This window comes from Cinclus cinclus, chromosome 25 (genome assembly GCF_963662255.1).
Source record: "Cinclus cinclus chromosome 25, bCinCin1.1, whole genome shotgun sequence".
Lineage (NCBI taxonomy): Eukaryota > Metazoa > Chordata > Aves > Passeriformes > Cinclidae > Cinclus > Cinclus cinclus.
Genome location: NC_085070.1, coordinates 5,505,714 through 5,527,048, shown reverse-complemented (window position 1 = coordinate 5,527,048; position 21,335 = coordinate 5,505,714). Strand labels below are relative to the sequence as shown.

General features: G+C 62.7%; 3 protein-coding genes across 3 annotated transcripts; 1 reads left to right on the top strand and 2 right to left on the bottom strand.

The window, feature by feature from the left end:
- Positions 1-4,005: 4,005 nt before the first annotated feature.
- On the top strand, positions 4,006-7,564 carry RNF26 (ring finger protein 26). Its single transcript, XM_062508678.1, has one exon. The coding sequence runs from the start codon at positions 4,006-4,008 to the stop codon at positions 5,368-5,370; it is 1,365 nt and encodes a 454-aa protein (XP_062364662.1). The 3' UTR covers positions 5,371-7,564.
- A 4,335-nt stretch (positions 7,565-11,899) lies between these two features.
- Positions 11,900-13,163, bottom strand: C1QTNF5 (C1q and TNF related 5). The gene is made up of 2 exons (XM_062508774.1): positions 12,944-13,163; positions 11,900-12,417 (listed from the first exon to the last, which is right to left on the bottom strand). Exons 1-2 carry the CDS (start codon positions 13,155-13,157, stop codon positions 11,900-11,902), a joined length of 732 nt encoding a protein of 243 aa, XP_062364758.1. The 5' UTR covers positions 13,158-13,163.
- Positions 13,164-15,881: 2,718 nt separating this feature from the next.
- MFRP (membrane frizzled-related protein) lies at positions 15,882-19,534 on the bottom strand. The gene is made up of 13 exons (XM_062508784.1): positions 19,481-19,534; positions 19,299-19,404; positions 18,977-19,105; positions 18,488-18,652; positions 18,167-18,410; positions 17,954-18,084; positions 17,700-17,825; positions 17,503-17,579; positions 17,219-17,367; positions 16,918-17,048; positions 16,431-16,565; positions 16,188-16,315; positions 15,882-16,106 (listed from the first exon to the last, which is right to left on the bottom strand). The coding sequence occupies exons 1-13, from the start codon at positions 19,532-19,534 to the stop codon at positions 15,882-15,884; spliced, it is 1,800 nt and encodes a 599-aa protein (XP_062364768.1).
- Between the last annotated feature and the right edge of the window lie 1,801 nt (positions 19,535-21,335).

Here is a 21,335-nt window from a genome sequence, read left to right as displayed (position 1 = left end):
CCGGAAAAAGGCCCCATTGTGCTGGGACAGGGCTGGGCACTCACCCACACAATGGGGCATACAATGGGGCTGGCTCTGGGGACTGGTATGGGCTGCCCAGGGGACAGCAAGGGGTCCCGGCCACGCTCAGCCAGCACTTGCCAATGCCACAGTGCCCGGAGGAGCGGGCAGGAGGAACAGCCCTGCCCTGTGCTCCCTGTCACCCGGCTTTTCCGGCTCCCTGCTGCCAAGAAAGGGAGGAGAAGCCAGGGTGGGGACACAGCATCACTCCCTGGGCTTGCCTGCAGGGATCTCTTCCTCCTGGCTTTGTCTGCAGGGCTCCCCCAGGACGGCTCATTGCAATCATCTGTGAGAAAGCCTAATGAGAGATTAGCCCTGGGCAGGCCCAGCTTTGCGGGGAGCCCCTCTTGCAGGGGATGTCTTTGGAGGTCCTTGAGGAAGGTTCCCTGTGGAGAGGGTTGGTGGCAGCCAAGGCTGACTGGGATAAGGCAGCAAGCAGGGCACAGTCCCACAGCACTGGGGACACAACAGAGCACCAGGGCCCAGGGGAACGGTGGGGCTGGGCTGGCCAGGCCAAAGAGGAATTTCTTCTTGCAGGACGTTCCCATGGAAAAGCAGTTGCCTTTCCCAGGGCTGTCTGGCCATGCTCCAGGAGGAGATAGATATCCCAGCTCCCATCGTGGGGAGACACAGAGCCCTCCAGAAACGCAGCCAGCAGCCCTCGTGCTCCTGCTCTATGCCCAGGGCTGCAGGGTGAGCAAAGGCTGGGAAGGTCATGGCTGTTGGGGACACCGGGCTGGGCTCCCTGCAGCTCCACATCCTTCCTGAGGGCTCTCCCCAGCAGCCTCGGGCTGTCCCCTGCCTGCAGGGTACGTGCTGTGGGGACTCCATCGCCTGCCCCTCCAGGACCAGAAGAAGAACGAGCCACAGCATCCTGGAGCAGAGCCCGAGAGGGGCCGGGGGATTTTCTGGAACGGATGCAGCGAAATGAGCCATTGTTCCATTGTGGGCTGCGAGCACGGGGCTGCAGGCGCCCGCCTCGGGCTGCCCCGCGCTGGGCAGGGCTGTCCTCAGGGGACCCAGGTAAGGCTGCTGGCAGTGCCCAGCAGGACCGTGCTGCTGGCCTTGGCCTGGCTGTCGGGGCTGCCACACGCCCTGGATGAGCAGGGGAGGGCACCCCGGGGATGGTCCCTGCTGCTCAGGCAGCTGGGAGCACACAGGGAGTGCTGGAGCGATGCCGGCAGCACCCACACTCCAGCAATTCCCTCGGGATGTGCCCATGGAACAAGGGAGGCAAGGCAAGATGCTGAGGCTGGGGAATCCCTCCAGGCTCGCCAGGCTCCAGAGAATCCCTCAAGCACTGGGATACGCAGCCCTGGAGTTGTTCCCTGTCTCCCTCTGCTTCCAGATCAATCCAGAAGGACTCAGCATCGGTGACGGCTGTGGCAGCCCTGGAGCTGGCATCCTCTGGCTGCTGTTTTTCTGGAATGCGGGGTGAGCTCAGCAGTGGGAAGGCAGCTCGAAGCCGTGATACAGCAGCCCCGTGGCCAGGCTCGGTGCCAGCACAGTCGGTGCTGCCCAGCCCCGGGTCTCCAGGCAGGGTGGAGCTGCCGGGCTCTGCGCTCTGAGGGTCGGCTCTGGTGGTCCCAGATAGCAGCAGAGCTCTGCCTGCCCCGTGCCCAGTGAGGCTGATGAGGGGAGGAAGCTCACAAGCAGGGCACAGCCTGTCCTGCTGCCAGCAGATGCCACGGGCACAGCTGGGAGCACAGTGGCACCATCCCAGATCTCCAGCAAGTGCATGAACAGCTGGGGGGAACTGTCCATGGGAAGAGGGGTCCCACCCACAACCTGGCTGCCAGGCACCCTGGTGGGGAGCTCTGTGTCCCCACAGAACCCTGGGAAGGGTTTCCATCCCACTCTACTCCAGCCAAATCACTATCCCAACCTGAGCTGCTACCAGGTGTTCCCAGCCCCCTGCACCCCTCCTCGCCCCTGTGCCTCTGTCCTGCAGGTCTGTACACCCTGGAGCTGGACATCCTACCGGAATGAGAGTGGGCAGAGCTCCCCTCCATCCCACGGAGCACGGAGAAGCCCTGCTATGGAGCCACGACCTCTGAATGCTGCAGCCACTGCGCCCCCGGGCTGGCAGTGGGGAGCCCACCAGGGTTCCCCAGGCATGGCAGGGCATGGGCAGGCACCAGGAGCAGGGAGGGTGAGGCAGGTGCACTCCAGAGGCAGGGAATGAGTGCAGCACGCCCAGCCCTTGGCTCGGCTCTCTTTTCCCTTCTCTTGTTTGGGAAAACGACGAGAAATCCAAACATTACCATAAATGCTGAAAGCATCCTGACTCCGTCACTGGCGTGTGCTCCCTGGGGATCCAGGCGCCCGCTGCCTCAGAGCCACAGGGACAGCCTGGCGGGGGCCAGACAGCAGGACAGAGCCCAGGCAGGGACAGACAGACACCAGTGTGCCCCCCCAGCCCCTGCCCTGCTCAGGGAGGCACCTGCAGGAAGATTATTGCAGCTCCCTTTGGGGCTCCTGCCTCGCTGCCCGGGGCGTGGTTGGTCCCACACTTGGTCCAGGAGCCTCCTGGGCTGCACATGGCTTTCCTCTGGGTCATTATCCACTGCACTCACACTTTCCTTCCTTAAAAAGACTTGGGCATAAGGGTTGAATTTTCCGGGACTTGTCATCACCTTGAGGGCAGGAGGGCTAGACCGTCCCCTGGGGCAAGGCAGAGCCAAGGCTTTGGCAGCCCCACCCCCTGGCTGGGATCCAGCAGGGAGGGCAGGGCCTGCTCCCGGGCTGTAACCTTGATCTGGACCAAGGCCATGGCTTTATGTTCAAACGTCCTGCAGGAAACTGCTTGGCTGGGTGACCCTGGGCTGATTCTGTCTCAAATAGGCCCAGGGGATCCCACTGGCAAGTGCACACCTTCCCTGTGCCAGGGCTGAGGCTGGCACAAACTCATCTCGTGCATGGACGCTGCAGGTGATGGGTGCCCCCTGTGCTGTTTGAAACCAGGGTAGGGGGCTGATATCAAGCCCTGTCCATCCTGTGGCTGCTCTGTCCTGGCTCTTGAACCCCATCCCATCACTTTATCCCTTGTCCCAAATTCCTCCCCAACTCTCCCACAGCCCCTTTAGGCACTGGAAGGGGTTCCATGGTCTCCTCATCCTTCTCTTCTCCAAGCTGAACAGCCCCAGCTCTCCCAGCCTGGCTCCAGAGCAGAGCTGCTGCATCCCCTGAGCATCCCTGTGCCCTCCTCTGGGACTGAGGGCAGGGTTGGATGGGATAACAGGAAGAAATTCCTCTCTGTGAAGGTGCTGAGGCCCTGGAAGAGGGTTCCCAGAGAAGCTGTGGCTGCCCCTGGATCCCTGGAAGTGTCCAAGGACAGGTTGGATGGAGCGTGCATCAATCTGGGATATTGGAAGGTGTGTCTCCACCATGAGCTTTTCCTCTTACCGTAGTGGTCAGGCAGGTCCACTTCCACAAAGACATCAGGAATTAGCTCAATATTATAATATTGATCTATATGCATATTAATTTATTTGTCATTAGAATCTAACAGCATATAACTTAAATAAAAGCATATTCATTAATATAAGTAACACTAATTAATAAAATCTACATAAATACTACCATAGTGGTCATGCAGATCCACTTCCACAAAGCGATATGGAATTACCTCGATAGTCTTCATTCCGCAGTAAAAAAAACTGCAAAAACTGATGACGAGCGCGCTGAAGAGAACGGTCCGGACTAACGGGAGCTACTGGCCCTTTAAATCAACGGCAGTGGGCGTGCCCAAGCTCGCGCCCCTGCTGGAAGCCACGCCCCCGCCTCGCCCCCGTCGCGTCCTGCGAACCGACCAATGGGAGGCGAGCCCAGGCGGAGCCCCCGCCGCTGATTGGCCGCGCACCGCACGGCGGAGGCTGCCAAGATGGCTGCGCCCATAGCGGAGGGGCCCCGCGGCTGAGCTGCCGTACGGGCCCCGCGGCGAGCATGGACGTGTTGTTCGCGCTGCTCCGCGGGCTGCGCTTGCTGCTCGACCTGCTGCTGCTGGTGCTCGACCTCAACTTCTTCCTGGTCTCCTCGCTGGTGTCCGCGCTGCTGTGGCTGCTGGCCACGGCCTCCAGCCTCGCCGCGGCCGCTTCCGCCGCGGTGGTGGCGTGCTGGGATGCGCTGGTGCTGGTCCGCGGATGCTGCGGGGCCATGGAGGCCATGCGGGCGGCCGGGCACCTGGCGTCGCACCTGGCGCTGCGGGGCCGGGAGCTGGCGCAGCGCGGGCTGGGCGCCGTGCTGGGCTGCGGGCAGGCGCTGGGCCGGCAGCTGTGCGAGGCGGTGGCCATCGGCACCAGCCTGCTGATGTACCTGGTCAACAGCCTGGTGAACGTGTGTCTCATCGGCACGCAGAACTTCTTCACGCTGCTCGCCGCCCTCTGGGACTCGCTGGTCGGGCCCGTGGTTAGGGTCACTGACCTGCTGGCCGCGTTCCTGGCACACGTGTCCAGCGGTGCCATCGCAGTGTCCATCCTGCTGTGGTCGCCCTGCCAGATGGCCTTCGAGCTGCTCTGCTCCGCCACCGACCTCTTCATCAGCATCTTCTTCGTCAATGTTTACGGCCTGGGCTTGCTCGTGCTCATCGTGGTGGTCAGCGCCTTCGTGTTCAACCCCGGGCTGCTGTGGACGCTGACAGGATACCTGCTGGGCTACTTCCACACGCTGCCCTCCTTCCGCCGCCTGCAGCGGGACGTGTGGCGGCTCTACCAGGTGGCCGTGCTGACCCTGGGAGTGGCCATGACCTCGCAGCCCTGGCGCAGGCTGGTGGACTGGAGCCTGCAGGTGACCGACTGGAGCCTGCAGGTGACCGACTGGAGCCGGGGAGGCAGGATGGTGAACCAGGGCAGTGACCAGCGAAGGGCCGCGGCTGCCCCCAGAGCCCCGGCCGCCGGCAGGGCGACCCCGGGCCAGGTGCCGGCCGAGGAGGAGGAGCAGCCAGGTGCAGAGCAGGGGCCGCAACCCCGTCCTGCTCTGAGCCGTGCTGGGGCAGGACAGCGACCCCAGACATCCAGGGAGGAGCCGGGCGCGTCCTGGTGGAAAGTCCCAAGGAAGCAGCAGCTGAACGCGACAGCCGGAAGCCCTGAGGGAACCCCCGACAACGACCCCTGGGTGCTGCTGAAAGAACAAGAGGAGCGTAAGAAATGTGTCATCTGCCAGGACCAGACCAAGACAGTCCTGCTGCTGCCCTGCAGGCACCTGTGCCTGTGCCAGGAGTGCACAGAGGTGCTCCTGCAGCAGGACATCTACCAGCGCAACTGCCCCCTGTGCCGCCAGATGATCCTGCAGACCCTCAATGTCTACCTGTGAGCCCACGGGGGGCTTGGGCTGTTTTCCCAGGAGGTCAAGGGCACCCCTGTCTGCACTTCCCAGAGCTGCCAGGAGCAGCTTCCAAAGAACTGTGGATGGTGCTGGAAGGGCAGAACGCTGTGGGGTGTCTGCTAGTCACATTTGCTGCCTAACTAGGTTGTAGCTCTTGCTAGCAAGCACAATACTGATCTCTGCAGCAGGCTGGAAGAGTTACCTGTAGTTTTTTTGTTGACAACTTGCTGTTTCAGGGCCTGCTGCCTTAAGTCTGAGATCCAAAGCAGAGCGCAGAAAAATGCTGTGGTCCCTCCTAGCCAAAGCTGATTGAAAGGATAAAGGCTGTGCTCTCCCAGCAATCACAGGGGCTGGTGCAAGGCAGGGGAGGTTTTTTTTCCCAAGGTCTCACTAGAAAATTACCTGGTAGGCTGCATCCATGCCTGTTTCCTCCTCCCACCATCAAAGTGGAGGAGTTTCATGAGAAAAGGGAAGAGTGGCCTGTTTGCAAGGCCCAGGGAGAGCAAGGAGCACACTCGAGTATTTTAGTGTTTGCTGAACCTGGCTCTCTGCTGGAGAACAGGGTTTCTGGGGCTCTTCATCACCTCAGCGGCTTTGCTTTTAGAGGGATCTCACTTGCCAGGACAGCATGGAGCTGTGATGAACTCGGGCTCCCTGCAGTGTTGCTGCTGCTTCCACGCATCACCTATGCAAGACTAGCAAGCACAGGTCAGGTTACCTGCACGGGGAGGCTGGAGGGAGTCACTCCTTCTGCAGGGCTGCTGGTGCTGTTTGGGAAACCCGAGGAGTGGCCCCCCCAGCCAGTGCTCCCAGCCCTGGCAGCAACAGCAGCCCAGATTTGAGCCAAGGCTGGAGAATCCTCTCCAAAAATCATGCATTTGCAGGCTAAGAGTGCCATGGAACAGGGAGGGTCATTCCAGAGCTTGCTGGCTCCTTCCCAGGCTGGGCTGGCTAGAGGAAGAAACTCTTTGAGAGGAGAGGGAGCACCCCAAAGCTCCTGGGAGCTCACAGACATTCCAGCTCCAGGCACAGTTTCTGCACATCCATTCTGTGGATCTGCAGTTGTGTGCATGGAGCAGTACCAGGACCATGGATATCTTGGATTAGGGCAGGGCCGTACTATTCTTTTGTCTTGTTTTTTGTCACCAATGTAGCTCCTTTCATTCAGAAGTGTCCCCTGAAGTCCACCAAGTGCATCCCATCCTCCCTGAGGGAGGCCTGACATGGCTCATCCCAGCTTGGGCAACCAGCACCATTCCGAGAAATTGCTGGGCTGCAAGAGCCCCTTGCACTAAAAAGCTTTTCCTTTTCCAGCTGCTTGCCTGAGGTCAGCCACACGCCACAGCCAATTTTGGCTGGAACCAGACCGGGGAGAGTCTTGACTCTGGACTGCAAGCCAACAGCCTGAGGGCAGCTGGCATGGTTTTCCTTCTATTTTCCTTCTTGATTAGCAATTTAAGCCAAAACAGAAGGAGCAGAGAGGCCAGACTGCAGGGAGATGCCTCTGAGCTGTAAAACTGAGCTCTAGCAAGGAACTATCTTCTTGTTGAGTGGCTTTGCTCAACAGAAAGGCACTGCCAGGGCTGGTTGCTCCCACATTTCCTGGGAGCTGGAAGGATTCCCTGGGCCAAGGCAGCCTCCTGAGCACTAATGGCTGTTAGAAGGGCTCTCAGCTGCTTCCACTCCACTTTAAAGGCATGCAAAGCTCCCCATTGCTCAACCCCTTGTCTCTGTGCCTCCCCACACACCTCCCTTGGTCATGTTGGCTCTCTCCAGCCACCAGCACTTGGGAACAGCCAAACCCTCACCAGGGAAGGGAGTGTGAGCCAAGGCTCTGGCTTGTCCCAGGCACTTGCAGAGGAGTCAGGGAGCTGGGATTGTGACCTCAGGAGTGGGATTGTGGCCCTGCTTCTGGCCACAGGCAGCAGAATTCCCTTGGGACCAGCTCATGGATCAGGGGGTGCAACATTCCCTACATGAGTTACAGGCTGGGGGGGGGAAGGACACCTCCCCAAAACTGCAGTTCGTTCCCTTAACCCGTTGTTTTGGGGTTTTTTTTTATATTATTATAGCAGTCATGCTTGTTTGTTTAGGGCCTGTTTGCTGTTTATAAGAGAAGGCTTTGCCTTAAGTAACTCTTTGCACTATGTACTAGATACTGAGCAGATTAAAATCTCCTTTACCAAAAGCTGGGCCCTGCCTCATTCTTGGGAAGGTATTTTTGGGGAAATATATATCTCCTTTCTCCACCCCTGGACCCCAGGGAAAGCCCATCACTCCCCACAAAGGGTCGACATCACCTGTAGGCCCAGGGGTGTTTGCCCCCAGAAAAGCAGTGCTGTGGGATACCCCAGAATCAGGCTGCTGCACAGGGAAAATCCAGCACCCAGGAGATGAATTTACACCCAAACCCACTTTGGGTGGACTTGGCAGAGCTGTCAGCCCCCAACTCCTGCTCTGCCAACCCATGACAAGAGGAGAAGGTTGTGGATTTACCCCACCAGGGGACAGGGAGAAGGGGCTGGGGTTTCCCAGCATGGTCCAGGCTGGCAGGAACATGCTGACACATGTTCATTCCTGTTCCTGCATGTATCTGATCCCTCAACATCCTGTGCCAGACTGTTCCTGGGATGGAGGCAGCACAGGGATGGGTCTTGCCTTGCAGAAAGGCTGGGGCAGGCTCAGGGTTACCATGAGCAGATGCATTTGCTGCACAAGGAGCTATTCCCTGGCTGGGATCTGAGCTCCTGGCAGGTTGCTTAATGCTTTTAAGCACTCTCTGCTTCCCCAGCATCCTTATAAATTGTTTGGAAAAATGGCTCAGGACCCTGATGGGTAGAGACTCCAGGAGTCCTGGCTTGCCCTGCCCTGGCAGGACCATGCCAGTTAAGTGGCTCATTTTAATCAGGATGGAAAGCAAGAGAGGGGAGATGGGAGCTGCTGGGAGGCCAGAAAGAGGCAAATATCTGCTCAGGCACAGGGAGGAGGGCAGTGCTGGCAGATGGGCGATAACTGGGCGAACTGAGGCACTTCTCTTGCTCCCAGGGTGTGGCCCAAGGCTGGATGGGCACCTGGGGAGGCTGCAGAGGGGGCAGGAGGTTGGGATCAGCAGGGAAATATCTGCCATGCCCTGCACAGGCAGGATGCTCCCAGCCCAGCACCCCAAGCAGGGGATGGGAAGGGTGTTCAGCCACCTCAGGCCACTGAGGCCGAGCTTTCCCAGAGAGGACAGGATGTGCAGGACACAGCCCTCCCCCGGGAGCCATCCTGCACACCCTTGGCTCGATCTCTGCTCAAGCAGCCAGCAATTGCAGGATGAAAATGCAACCACCTCCCTGCTAATGGACAAGGTCCGGGAGCCCTGCCTGCCCTGGCACTTCGGTTTTTGGTGCAAGGCTGCACAGCCTGGGCAGCAGCAACGCTCACAGACCACTGCAGGCCAGAAGATTTGGACTCCTCGGGGTAGTCCCTGCTCCAGAACGTGCTCGGGAGGCTCCCACATGAGCCAAGCGGGCTGTTCTCAGCTCATCAAAGAGCCAAGAGCATTCCCCAAGGAGGGAGGAGCGTGATGCTGCCGGGTGACCCCAGTTTAGGAGCACTGGGGTGGTCGGCTCCGGCAGCCCGCTGAAAGCAGGAGCCCCCAGGCGCTGGGGGGAAAAAAAAAAAAATCCCATTGTCAGCCCAGCTGCAACTCCCCCGCCCTAATGAGCGGTTCATCAGAGCCTGGGGACAAGAGGCACGGTCTGCCTCCCTGCAGGGAGCGGGCGGGACAGCCGGGAGCGCAGATGTGGCACAGCAGGAGCGGAGAGCGATACCCGGCCGGGAGGGAGGGAGGGAGGGAGCAGGTGAGATCAGCAGCAGAACCACGGGGGGGCCTTTGGGATGCTGCCGGCACCAGCTTGGTCTCTCATTAGTGACCCAGCACAGGGAACCTCATCAGCGATCCCGGTGCCTCGCAGCCTCAGGGACACGGAGGGGCTGAGGCTGGCGGGGACATCGAGGTCACCCAGCCTAGAGCAGCTTGCACGGTGCTGGGGACGGAGGGGTTCCCAAAATCTCGGCGGGGCTCCCCTGCTCTACTCTACTGCCCCTCCGAGCAGCCATGCCAGGGTTTGATCAGCACAGAGACGCTGCCATCTCATCCTTGCTCGTTGGGATGGACCTGAGTTTGGAGGAGCTCATCCGTTATCCTCTTGGACACTTCTCCAGCATGTGGGATTCTCCCAAGGACATCCCTGAAGGAGCCAGTGTCTGCTCTCCTAAAATTCAGGCTTGTGGCCCTTTTTTTGCCCACCCCACCCCCCCCATGTGAGCAAGGACTGTCCCCTCCCCTGCCATTCCCAGGTTAAAGGTCTCCTTACCAGGTCAGTGGTCCTGAAGATGTCTGGGAGTGTTCCCTGCACCTCAACAGTGATGAGGCCTCTGAACCTGGGCGGCAAGCAAACTTTTGGGTGGAGCAGGAGCCCTCCTGCTGCTGCCAGGAGACACCAGGCCACCTTTCACCACCGGGGCCATTTCCACGCTCTGACACCATAAGCACTGGGCAGCTGTAGGGTCTCAGAGATGATCCATCTGATCCCTTAATCTCTGGTGCCTGCTGACCTCCTCGGGGGACCCTGGAGTGCCAAGGACATGAGTGCTGCTCTGAAAAGAGGTGCTGACATTTATTTTTGTTTCTAAAAGCCCACAGTGCAACCACAAAAACCTCAAAAGAAACAACAAAGCAACCCAACTGCTGCCTCTGTCAGCTGTATTGCAGCACCTGTGGGCTCAGCCTGGCTGTTTTATAGGCTTCTCTCTTGCCCTGGCTGCTGGCCCCTCCCTAACGTGGGCTCAGCTGGAACAGGGTCTCCAAGTTCTCCTAACTCGGGGGGAAGCTCGCAGAGCGCATCAAAAGCAGCATCAAAAGAGCTGGAGTGGCTCTCCTTCTCTTTTCCTTTTCCTTTCCTTGCCCTCTTCCTCATCGTCCCTAGGCAGCAGCAGACACCCTCACATTCTCACAGGGGGTGCCCCTGATCCCAGACAGTGTCCACACAACCAAGAGCATTCCAAAGGAAGCAGAGCCCAGGAACTGCTGTGCCAAGCACTGTGGCTGCCTGTGCTGACCGTGTTCCCCCACATTGGGACGGGGGAATGCTCCCAGGCCCCACACAGCTCGTCCAGAAAATTCCCTTTCCTCCTCCCAGAATAGCCATCGATCTGCTCTGCGGCATTGTTTGCCCCTTGAGCAGCTCTGCTTACAGAAAAAGCCATTTCCAACCCAAACAGAGGCTTCTGCTGTAACCCGACCCCGGCGCTGGCTGAGGAGCCTTTGGGGGTGGCTCCAGCAGAGCCCCTCTGCCCCTCAAAGGTGTCACCCCTGCTCCCAGCACCTTTACAGGTCCCCACGGGTTGGGAGCGGCCCAGGTAGGTTGCAGTGATGTGCAACCCGGAGTGGGGGTTCCCTTTGGGGGTGGCACGGGCACACGGGTGTCCCCACGGCCGCTGCCAGCCTGCCACAGCTCCCAGGTGAGCAGGGACACGGTGGGCGCAGCTGAAGTCCTGGGGATCCATCCGGCACAGATGGGGGGTAGTGGGGGACCCTGGCCGGGGAGGGGTGGCTGTGTACGGGGTTCCTGGGCTGGGGAGCGCTGTAAGGTCTCGCTGGCACGGCCAGGAGAGGAGCCGGTCCCAGCTGGCACCCTGCAGCCAGGCAGGGCAGCGTCCCAAGCCCATTAAGAGGTTCGGCCGCTGGCCAAGAGCCCCCTCCCCGGCTGGTCCCCTCAGGGACCTATTTTGGGAAAGGAATGAGGAAGCTCTTCATTCCCCCGCTAAAAATAGCGACCTTTCCCAGCGGCGGGTCACCGCTCTCACACTGGGGCGGGGGGCGGGCACGGGGGGGCTCCGCAAGCCCCGTTCGGCGACCGACGGACCCGAACCCCCCGGACCCCCGGCTCTGCTCCCCCCGGGCACTCCGCTCCCTCCGGGGGGACTCTGACAGCATCGGGACCCTCCCATCCGGCGAGACTCGGTGCTCGGGGGGACCCCGGGGGTGCTCCCGCCCCGCTCCCGAACCCTGGGGAGGTGCCGGGGGCTGTCGCAGCGCTGCGCTCACGGCTCAAGGATGCCGATGCCACCATCTAGTGGCTCTCGCTGGCCCTGCGGGGACATCCCGACACCGTGGCCCCCCAGGCGGGGCTGCGCAGCCCCCCCCGCCGTCGGGGGTCCCACGGCACGGGCAGGGGCGCACAGGCAGGGGGCACACGCGTAGCTGAGCAGCCCTTTATTGAGGGGAGGGATGGGACAGGACCCCCGGGACGGGGTCCTGGCCCCTCGGTCCGGCTTGCCCTGCCCCGGGACCGCGCACCGTGGGCTCTGACAGAGCGCTGCTCCGGGGGAGCTCCCCGGCACCCCTCGATGGCAGAGGGATCGTGTCCGTGCCCCGAGCAGCGCAGGGGTCCCGCTGCCCCGGCTCCCACCCCACCGCTGGCTGGGAAGGGGGCACCATTCCCGGCCCCACCCGCAGCCCAGGGGGGGCTCAGGCGAACACGGCGGAGTTTTGCCAGTAGGAGTAGACGAGGAAGCCGGTGAAGGTGCTGTCCGTCTTGACGCTGGCGTAGAAGCCGATGTAGTCCCCCACGCCCACCTGCACCCACACCTCATCCTCGGGCTCCAAGCGGACCAGGGTGCCCCCCGAGAGCGAGGTGGGCTTGGGCCAGTTGCCGTAGTACTGGAAGAAGGAGGCGATCGAGTGGCCGTTCTTCATGATGTCGAACTGCAGGCTGGTGCGGTACACGGTGGCGTGCACGGCGAAGTAATAGAGGCCGGGCACCTCGCAGGTGAACTTGCCCGTGGCCGGGTCGTAGTGGCCCTGCTCGTTGATGAGCACCACGTCGAAGAGGATGGGCTGGTCGGCCAGGGGAGGGCTGCGGGACTCGGAGCGCTTGGCACTGAAGGCGGAGCGGGGAGCCACTGCGCACTCGCCCTGAGCCCCTTTCTCACCGTGCAGCCCGTCCACGCCGGGGCTGCCCACCTCCCCGCGGGGACCGGGCACTCCTGGGGCAGGCAGGAGGGGACAGGGTCACCTCTAGGTCATCATCACAGCTCTTCCACCCCTCCTGCCCACTCCCAGTTCCAGCAGGGATTCCCTGCCACAGCCAGGGCACTGCGTGGGGAAGCAGCACAAGTGGATAGGGCTGGGTGTGTAATTTAGCACAACATCAACAAATCGTTGGACAAACCCTCACAGGCTGGGAAAAAGGCCAGCCCAGGAGCCAGGGCAGGGATGATGCAATTCTTGGTGGTCCCTCCTAAAGCCGGGCTGGAAGAGAGGGGTGGCATCATGGATAGGGGACAAACGGAGCTTTACCAATGCCAGGGAGCTGCTGCCTTTTGCAGGAACACAGGGGCACTACAGGCAGGGCCAAAGTGGGGGTGGTGGCATGGCAGAGGCGCTTCTGCAGCATTCATTTAGCTTGGCAATTTGTGCCAGTGCGCAGGGCTCACCCCCTGGCATGAGAGCGCTCCCCACAGGCAGGGAGTGACGAATCCCCCTCCCCAGCCGGGATCTCTCCTTCCTTACCAGGAGGGCCCATCTCGCCCTTCTCCCCTGGCATCCCCATGGCTCCATCCCGGCCATCTCGTCCGTCTCTGCCTGGCAAACCCTGGCCCCCGTGCAGGCCCGGGGTCCCAGGGATACCCGGCTGCCCTGAGCACAGCCCAGGGATCTTGTTGTCTTCGATCTGCGAGGACCTGCTGATGAGCCCGAGGAGGAAGAGCAGGAAGAGCTGCTTCATCTTGTCCTGGAGGGACTGGAAGGGGGCAGAGAAGGATCACAGCTCTAAGGAGCATGCTGAAGAGGGTTGTGAGTGCTTGGCAGGGAGTACAGGGGCTCAGCAGGGGACATCCTCCACCCCCCACCCCCCCATTTTCCCTTTATCTTTTGTGCTGTTCCCCTCGAGGGAGCGAGGCCCCAGTGCTGCCTGCACCTGCCACAGCATCCCCATGGCCCGTGTGCCATCACATCATCCTGCAGCCCGGGGGCAGCTGAGGACGTCTGTGGGGTGTGGATGTAGTGCCAGGGGCTGTGGCAGTGGCTTTGTGTGTGTGGCTGGGGGCTCTTTGGGGTGGGCACTGCCCCATCATACCCAGCTATGGGGGAACGGGCAGGGGGATTTAGGGCTGCCAGCTGGTGAGCGTGCCTGGGGTGGGGTTGTTGCCTCTGGTGGGGGTTGCGTGGTGGGGCAGCAGCTCGGAGAACGCGGGGCCGTGTCGTGGCCCTGCCCTTGGCAGCATCCCGGCTGCCGGCGGCTCCGCTCCACCCCCGGCCGGCTCCCCGGGGCACGGCTGGCGGCGGCTGCAGCATCCCCGGCCGTGCCGGACCACCCCGCTGCCGGGACCACCCCTCTGCCCGGGCTGCCCCCAGCCCTTCCCAACGACGGCTGAGCCCCAGGACCAGCGCTGGCCCCTTCCCTGTGGGCCTGACCCAGAAAAGCTGCTCTCTTCCCCACTTCGCGACGACAACAAAGAGGAAAAGGAGGAGAAAAAGTGTCTCTCCTCCGCCCAGGCGCTGGAGCCTTGAAGCCAGGGAGTCCCAGCTCCCCCCGGCTGGGTGTCCCCACTCACTGCGATCCCACGGCTCCCGTCCCGGGACCTCGCTGCTCGCCGCTGTGGCAGGGCTGAGGCTCTTCCTGGCCACTTGGCTCTGACGAAGGCCCTAAGAGAGGCAGCCTCTCCACCCCCCCCTCCTCCCCACGTCTCTCCTCCCAAACTCCAAAGGAAATCAACGGCCTTGGGAGCCAAAAGCTACAAGACAAGGGGAAAAAGAAAAATAATCCCATGATGTCGGAAGTGCTGTAAGCAGGGGGAAGGGAGAGCACTGCAAAGAGCCCGGCCGAGGGGGAGGAGGGTTGAATCACCTCAGCTGGACATGGCTGGGCACCGGGGCAGCAGGATGGAGGGGAAGAAAACGGGAAACAGGCACCAGAGGGCAAGGAAACAAGATAAAGGCTGAGAAAGGGAAATACAGCAAGGCAGAGAGAGATGGTGCAGCAGAAAGAAGAGGGAGCTCTCAGGGTGTGCGGGTGCCCTGACCGGCAGCAGAGTTGAGGCAAAGGGGATGGCAGAACACACCGTGCCTGGCAGTGCCAGCCCTGGGAGCATCCAGGGGAAGCCTCAGGATCCATCTGGGCGGTCCCAGCGCGTTGGGCTGAGCGTGCAGGGCAGGTGGAAGCGCAGGCAGAGCAGAGCTGTGCCCGTGCCAGGAGGCAGAGCTGGCCCCGGGCACCGGGAGCACGTGGCAGAGCTTTCGAGGCGCTCCCAGCTTGGCTTTAACTCATTCCAGCGCCGAGTGCGTCCAAGGGACACGGCCACACGGTCACACGCTGGCCAGCGGGGCGGGCCTGTGGCTGGAGGGTGTCCCTGTGCCTGGTAGCAGCTGGGACATGCAGGGAGTGAAGGAGCTGGGTGGGCTCAAACCCCCTGAGCTGGGTGAGAGCAGCAGTGCCGTGCTGGGTGCGGGGGCAGAGCGGTGCTGGCACGAGTGGGTCCTGATCCCAGGGACCCCAGCCAGGCTGGGATTTCCCTACACGCTCAGGGCAGTGGGAAACACGGTGGCACTGCTGGCTCGCTCCTGCCCATGCCAGAGCCTGCAGTGAAGCCAGTGACATTGCCAAATGTTCCTTCCAGACCTGGATACCCATGGCCAGCCTGGGTGGTGGCAGGGAGGCGCCTGTCTCCTCTCTCCCAAGGTGTGAAGGGACTGTTGTTTTTGGCCAGCTGGACACTGGTTTGTGGCCACGGGTGTTGTCAGGCCTGTGGCTACCAGGGTGGCCTTCAGCCAGCACAGCCAGCTCAGCCAGCAGGGCCACTGCTCTTGGTGGGCAGGATCCCTTCCCTGCACCATGGGGCCACCAACTGGACCCCCCCGACCGCCATCCATCTCCCTGGGACGCTGCAAGCCCCCAGGCCAGTGAGGGCACAGCCAGCTGCCCACTCTCCCTTGCAGTCTCCCCCCTGTGCCCCTCCATCCCTGCTCAGATCCCCCACCCCATCTCTGGCTTCCCTCCCTCCACCCATTCCTCTTTTCCCCTAGGATCTGGCAGCACCCGCACACAGACCCCAAAGGAGTCACCTGCTCCATTGTGTTTGTCAGCTGCTCTCACTGTTTATTCTGCTGGCTGTGGGACGCAGGCAGCCCTGGGCTCTTGTGCCTGCAGCCTTCTCACCTCTGCCCTGCCTTGCTCTGTTTGGGGAACATCAGGCCCTTCCCTCGTGCCCCGGCGCAGCCTCTCCAGCACAAGCCTTTCCCTGTGGGATATGTCACCTGCTCTCTAGGGAAATGGAGCTGTGGGCAAGCCTGTGGCATCCAGGCACCAAAGCCAAGCACTGAGCAGAGGGGCTGACCCCAGGGCAGGCAAGGAGCCACCCCAACAGCTGGGTCTTTACAATAGGAAGAGCACAGGAGGGACATTTCAGGTGGGGAGGGTGGCTTCAGCCTCTGCTGCTCTCCTCTTGCCGGCTCAGGGTTGGAAGCACTCTACGGGGTCATTGGAGTCAGGTAGGATGTTGCAGTTGATGGGCCAGAGGATACCGAGGAGGCCGAGGGACTGCTGGCAGCGCAGCTCTGCTGCCAGGCACACGGCCCGGCAGGGCTGCAGCACCCCCCCGTCCGGGGTGCACTTGGGCACGAAGAGGCTGCAGATGAGCAGGCGGAGGTGCTGGTAACACGCCAGCTCCATCAGCGTCTGCGGGACAGCAGGGACAGTGGCGTGAGCCCGGCAGGGTAGGCTGAGGGCAGCCCCCCGGGCAGCCCCCGGCCAGCTCACCTGGTAGTCCTGCAGCACCTCAGCGGCTCCCTCCTGGTCCGGGATGGCCAGCCAGATGTTGGGGAAGGAGGTGGCGTTGTAGCCCAGCCCCAGGCACATCTCCACTTCCACGGGCTCGCAGAGAGACCCTGCCAAAGGGAGAGGGGATTCACTTGTGCCAGCGGCAGTGCTGCCCACCGGCTGTGCCAGCGTGTGCCCCGGGGCCAGCTGGGCTCAGGGGGGGCACCCAGGGGTAGCACTGACCAAAGGCCGGGTAGGACACCCCGGTGCAGTTCAGCTCGTCAGTGCCATCGGGGCAGTCGTGCCAGCCGTCACACACAGACTCCAGCGCCCGGCACTCGCCATTGCCACAGGAAAACTCTGCGGGACTGCAGGTCTCTGGAACGGGAGGGGGCAGGGGATGGTCCCAGGCTGACCACCCCTGTCTGCTCTCCTTGGTCACTGGCCAGGGGATCTGGCAGATCCAGCTTACGGAGATCCCAAATTCCCTAGGCTCTCTTGGGGCAGCCCTCAGGTCATGGATCATGCCTCTGTGCAGGTGAGACCTTCCAGGTCACATCCTTATGGCTATAAGGTTATGGTAAATCAGGCGTGCAGGGAGCCTGGGAGCCTCTTGCTCCAAGAAGGGTCAGCTGTGGAACAAGAACTGTTTTCCCGGGTTTTTATCCTGGGATGGAGGTGGCACAACCCACCCTGGGCAGTCTGTGCCCTCTCTCTCTTGGCTACCTACTCTCCGTGGCATTGCGGGCTTGGTAGGTGGCAAAGAACCCATCATCTGCAACTCCCTCGTCCGCCACGAAGAGGACGGTCATGACGTGCCGTGAGGAGGTCAGGGTGGGTGGCAGCTGGTGGCCACAGAACCTGCCAGGTCATGGGACAAGGGAAGGGGTCAGGAGGGTGACCAGCATCTCCCCAAACCCTGCCTTCTGGTGGCTCCTCCCCACCGGCCAGCGCCGTGCCTCAGTTTCCCCAGGTGAGCCATGGCCCCCGTGTCACCAGGGTGGCGCAGCAGGCCTGGGGGTGCCGGGTACCTGCCCATGAGGCTGGCGGTCCCCGTGCCCGCGCTGTCGTGCACCTCCACGAAGTCGAAGCTGCAGTCCTCGTGCGACTCCAGGCTGAAGTTGTGGAAGTGCAGGTCGATGACGTGGCCCAGGGGCACCGAGATCTGCCAGAGGCACAGCTGCGGGGCGGGGGGGCAGCCGGCGACAGCCGTGAAGCTGGGCAGGGGCACCCCTAGCTCCCCCCGGGGTGGGGGTTGCCTTCCTCCCTGCCCACCCTCACCCTCACCGTGCTCCCACAGGACCCCTTCTCTCACCTGCTGGTGCGGGTATGGCTGCGGGTGGTTCGGGGTGGACAAGTGCCCCTCCAAGGCGGTCAGCGGCCCCCCACACTCTGCAGGGACACACAGACACACGCACATTTACCCCGTCCCTCTCCTTTTCCTCCGTCTCCACACTTCCCGCCCATCCCCGGGTGCCGTGGGGGCTGCACGTGGGGGTCTGCCGCGCCCACCTTTGTGTTTCAGGCTGCAGTTGGCCTCGTCGCTCCTGTCCGTGCAGTCGTGGAAGCCGTCACACACAAACCCCAGCTGGAGGCAGAGCCCCTGGTCACACAGGTGCTCGTCCCAGGCACAGCTCTCTGCGTGCAGCCAGACACCCAAGCTGGAGGGTGGGGGTTCCAGAGGGGAACCTCCCCTCCCTGCTGGCTGTCCCCACTGCCTGCCAGCCCTGAGGGACCCTGGTAGTGCCCTGGCCCGGGGGACTCACTCTCGGCGGGGGTCACGGCGCGGTAGCGGGCGCTGAAGCCCTGGGCACCCACGCTGCTGTCGGACACGAAGGTGACCCGCAAGCGATTGGAGTCGGTGTTGAAGGTCGGGGGGGGCACGTTGCCACAAAACCTGGGGGCACAGCAAGGGCTGGCATGGCTCGCTGCCCCCTCCCCGCTGCACGGCCACGCTCCTCAGGTGTGAGGAGCCCTACCTGGTCGGGCTCCCCCGAGCTGGGGCAGGGGCTGTGCCGCCGGTGCCTGGCTCTTCGTAGAGCTCCACGCGGTCGAAGAGGCAGGAGGCCGTGCCCTCCACGCTGAACGTCTCCATCCGCAGCTGGATGGCGAGGCCGGCGCCCACCTCGATGCGCCAGATGCAGAGGGCATTTGGGGGGTAGGGGCCGGGGTAATTGGGGGAACTGAAGGAGCCCTCGGGGCCCTGCAGGGTCCCTCCGCAGGCTGAACGAGGCAACAGTGTGGGCATGAGCTGGAGCAGGGTACCCTCATCCCAAAACACTGCCCCACTCAGGACTTACCCGGTGCGGCTGTGCGGGCCGTGGGCAACCAGCCCTCGGTTGGGCTGGCAGCTGTTTTGGGGGCCGGGCGGTCCCTTCGGATGGGTGTTGTGGTGGTGGTGGTGACGGTACCGCGGGCGGGCAGGGCCGTGGCCGGGGCTCCGGATGGATGTGGGGACGTCAGCTCTGTGCCCGGGGAAGAGCAGAGACTTCTCAGCCCCAGCGGGGAGGGATGGCGGCGATGCAGGGAAAGGGATCAGGAAGCCCACCCAGCCCTGTGCCCCCACCTTACCCACAGGTGTGCAGCTCCCAGGGGATTCCCAGCTCTCCCAGGGACAGGGATACTGCCCCATCCCACGGACATGGAAATACCCCTTGCTCCCGTGCAGGGGGTCACCCTCTCCCCAGAGCGGGCAGAGCCCGGGATGTCCTCTGGGTTCCCCTCTCCCACCCTGAGCCTGGTCTGGGCCCCCCACCCCAGCCACAGCCACCTCCCAGCTCGGCACTCACGGTGGATGATGATACCGAGCAGGAGGGCGATGAGGAAGAGCAGGATGGTGCTCATCAGAGCCACGCAGAGCCAGGTGAACTTGCAGTCGGCGCGGAACCTCCAGCCCACCTGTCCCCAGAGCTGCTGGCCTGGGGGCGAGGACAGAGGGCAGAGCCGGGGTGCTGCTAAGCCGTACTCTCACAATCCCTGCACGGCTGGCTCAGCCCTCGCTGGGCACGTCCCCGCAGGGCGCCAGTGTGTCCCCAAGGTGCCCCAGAGCCCACCACCCCGCTCCTGCAGCCCCACGGACAGGGGGGTGTGTACAAACCCCCAGGCTGGTACCGAGGCCGTGCCGGCGTGGTGCGGGGCCGGTCCCATCCTTGTCCGGCTCCACGCTCGGTGCCGCCCGGGGCTCCTCGCCCTCAAAAACGGGGTTGCAGAACTCGGTCTGTGGGACAGCGAGCGAGGGTGGTACCCTAGGGACCCGTGGGGACCACCAGCAGCACCCACACCCCCTGCCCTACCTTGCTGCCGTCCAGAGCCTCGGGGCAAAGCGTGATTTCGGTGAAGTCTTTCATGGCAGCAGGCGGCTCCCGGCGCAGCCTGGCTAAAATCCTGCCCAGTGCCCTGTGCCCCCCAGCCCCACCACCCGCTCCTCCCCAGCTGCCCCCATGGGTCCCGGGGTGGCGTGGGGACCCCTGCTCGCCGCTGCGGGGCGGGGGTGGTGGCAGTGCCAGCTCTACACGGGGCAGCCCAGCACCAGAACCCACCCGAGGGCCATGCCCGCCGTGCCGGGAGTGCGGGGAGCCCCGGGAGGCAGCAGCCCCAGTCCCCTGTGCAGGCCCCTTCCCCCTCGCCCCGTTAATCCAGCTCAGCTGAGGATGCCGAGGTCAGGCTCTGGCACGGAGAACCAGCGTCTTAAAGGGGAATGAGTGCTCTTGTCCATCGTGCTGGGACCCTGCTGGGGTGTCCCCACACGGGACCTTGGGTTTCCAGCTGCCTCCGGGCTCCTCAGCGCTCAGGGCAGCACTCAAGGGGCTGTTTTGGGGACCCCGGGATGAACGTGTCCCTCCTGCCCTCGCTGGGTGCCTGGGTCCTGCCACCCGCATTCCCGCTGCCCCTTAATGCCCGTCTCCGTCCCTAAGCAGGGGAGAAAGGGACCATTGTTCAGGGCTTTTGAGGGAAGAGTGTGGGAGCTCCGTTGCGGCTGGAAAGGCTCCTTCGGCCACCTGCACCCACAGCTCCCTTGCTCCAAGTGAGCCCCGAGTGGTCCTGGTCCATGGGTGCTCCTGGGTGCCCACCGGTGGCAGCTCCCCACCCTCTGCCAGACCACCCAGAGACAAAACACAGGCACCCAACGCCCTGTTCAAGCTTAAATTTATTCCTGCACGAGTCTCCCTTGTATGAGACACTTCCCACCCGTCTTGCTTACACAGTAAACAAGCCACCTGCCAAGCAGCATCGCTGCCCCAGCCCAGCCCCTGCCGCGGGCAGCCCCCCTTTCCCACCCTGTCCCCCCTGAGCCCCGCTGGGATGCCCCAGGCTGGGCAGGATGCTGGTGCCAGCGCTCGACCCGTGCCCGCAGGGCAGCGAAGGCGAAGCCGGCCGGGTGTGGGTTGGATGGAGCTGCCTCGAGGGCTGGGATGGTGCCCGTGTCTCCTCCCGATGCACCTCAGGCAAGGCAGGACGGGGAGGAGAATAAATTAAAGGCTAAAAAGGCCACTGGCATTTGCTAGCTGGAGGACAGAGCAGCAAGGCGGGTCCCCGGGCACCCAGGGGGCCTCCTGATCACAGGGAGAAAAAAAAAAAGCCCCGATTGCAGATGGTCCCGGAAAGCCACTGTCCTCCCCTCCCTCACCCGCACAGGTTCCTGTGCGACCCCCACGGCCCCCCGCTCCCCTAAGTGGTTTAAGGCACCGTCGTATGAGGAGGCAGGTAAAAATCTACCCGGAGCAGCCCCCGGCACAAGTCCCTGGAGAGGCAGGAGGCGGCGGGGGGCTCCAGGTTGAAGCGAAGTCCACTATAAATACATATAAATTCCACAAAGTATTTTCCTCCCTCCTGTCCGTGAGTCTGGGCCTGGGCTCAGGCTGCTTTGAGGAGTGTGTGTGGGGCAGCTGCAGGGGATGTGCTGCCTGAGATGGGCATGGAGGCCACCGGAGGGCTGGAGTCCTTTGCCAGGAGGTTTGGAAGTGCCGGGAGGAGGTCGGGAGCAGTTCACAAATCCTCTGGGATGGCCAAGCAGATACAGGAGTGACAAGAGGCCAGGAGGGATGTGTGAGGCTCTCCTGGGTCCCCAGCTCTGGGCGCTGTCCCAGGGGAGCAAAAGTTCTGGTTGAGCCAATGGGACAGGTGGCCCCATTCCTGTAGAGTCCCTCG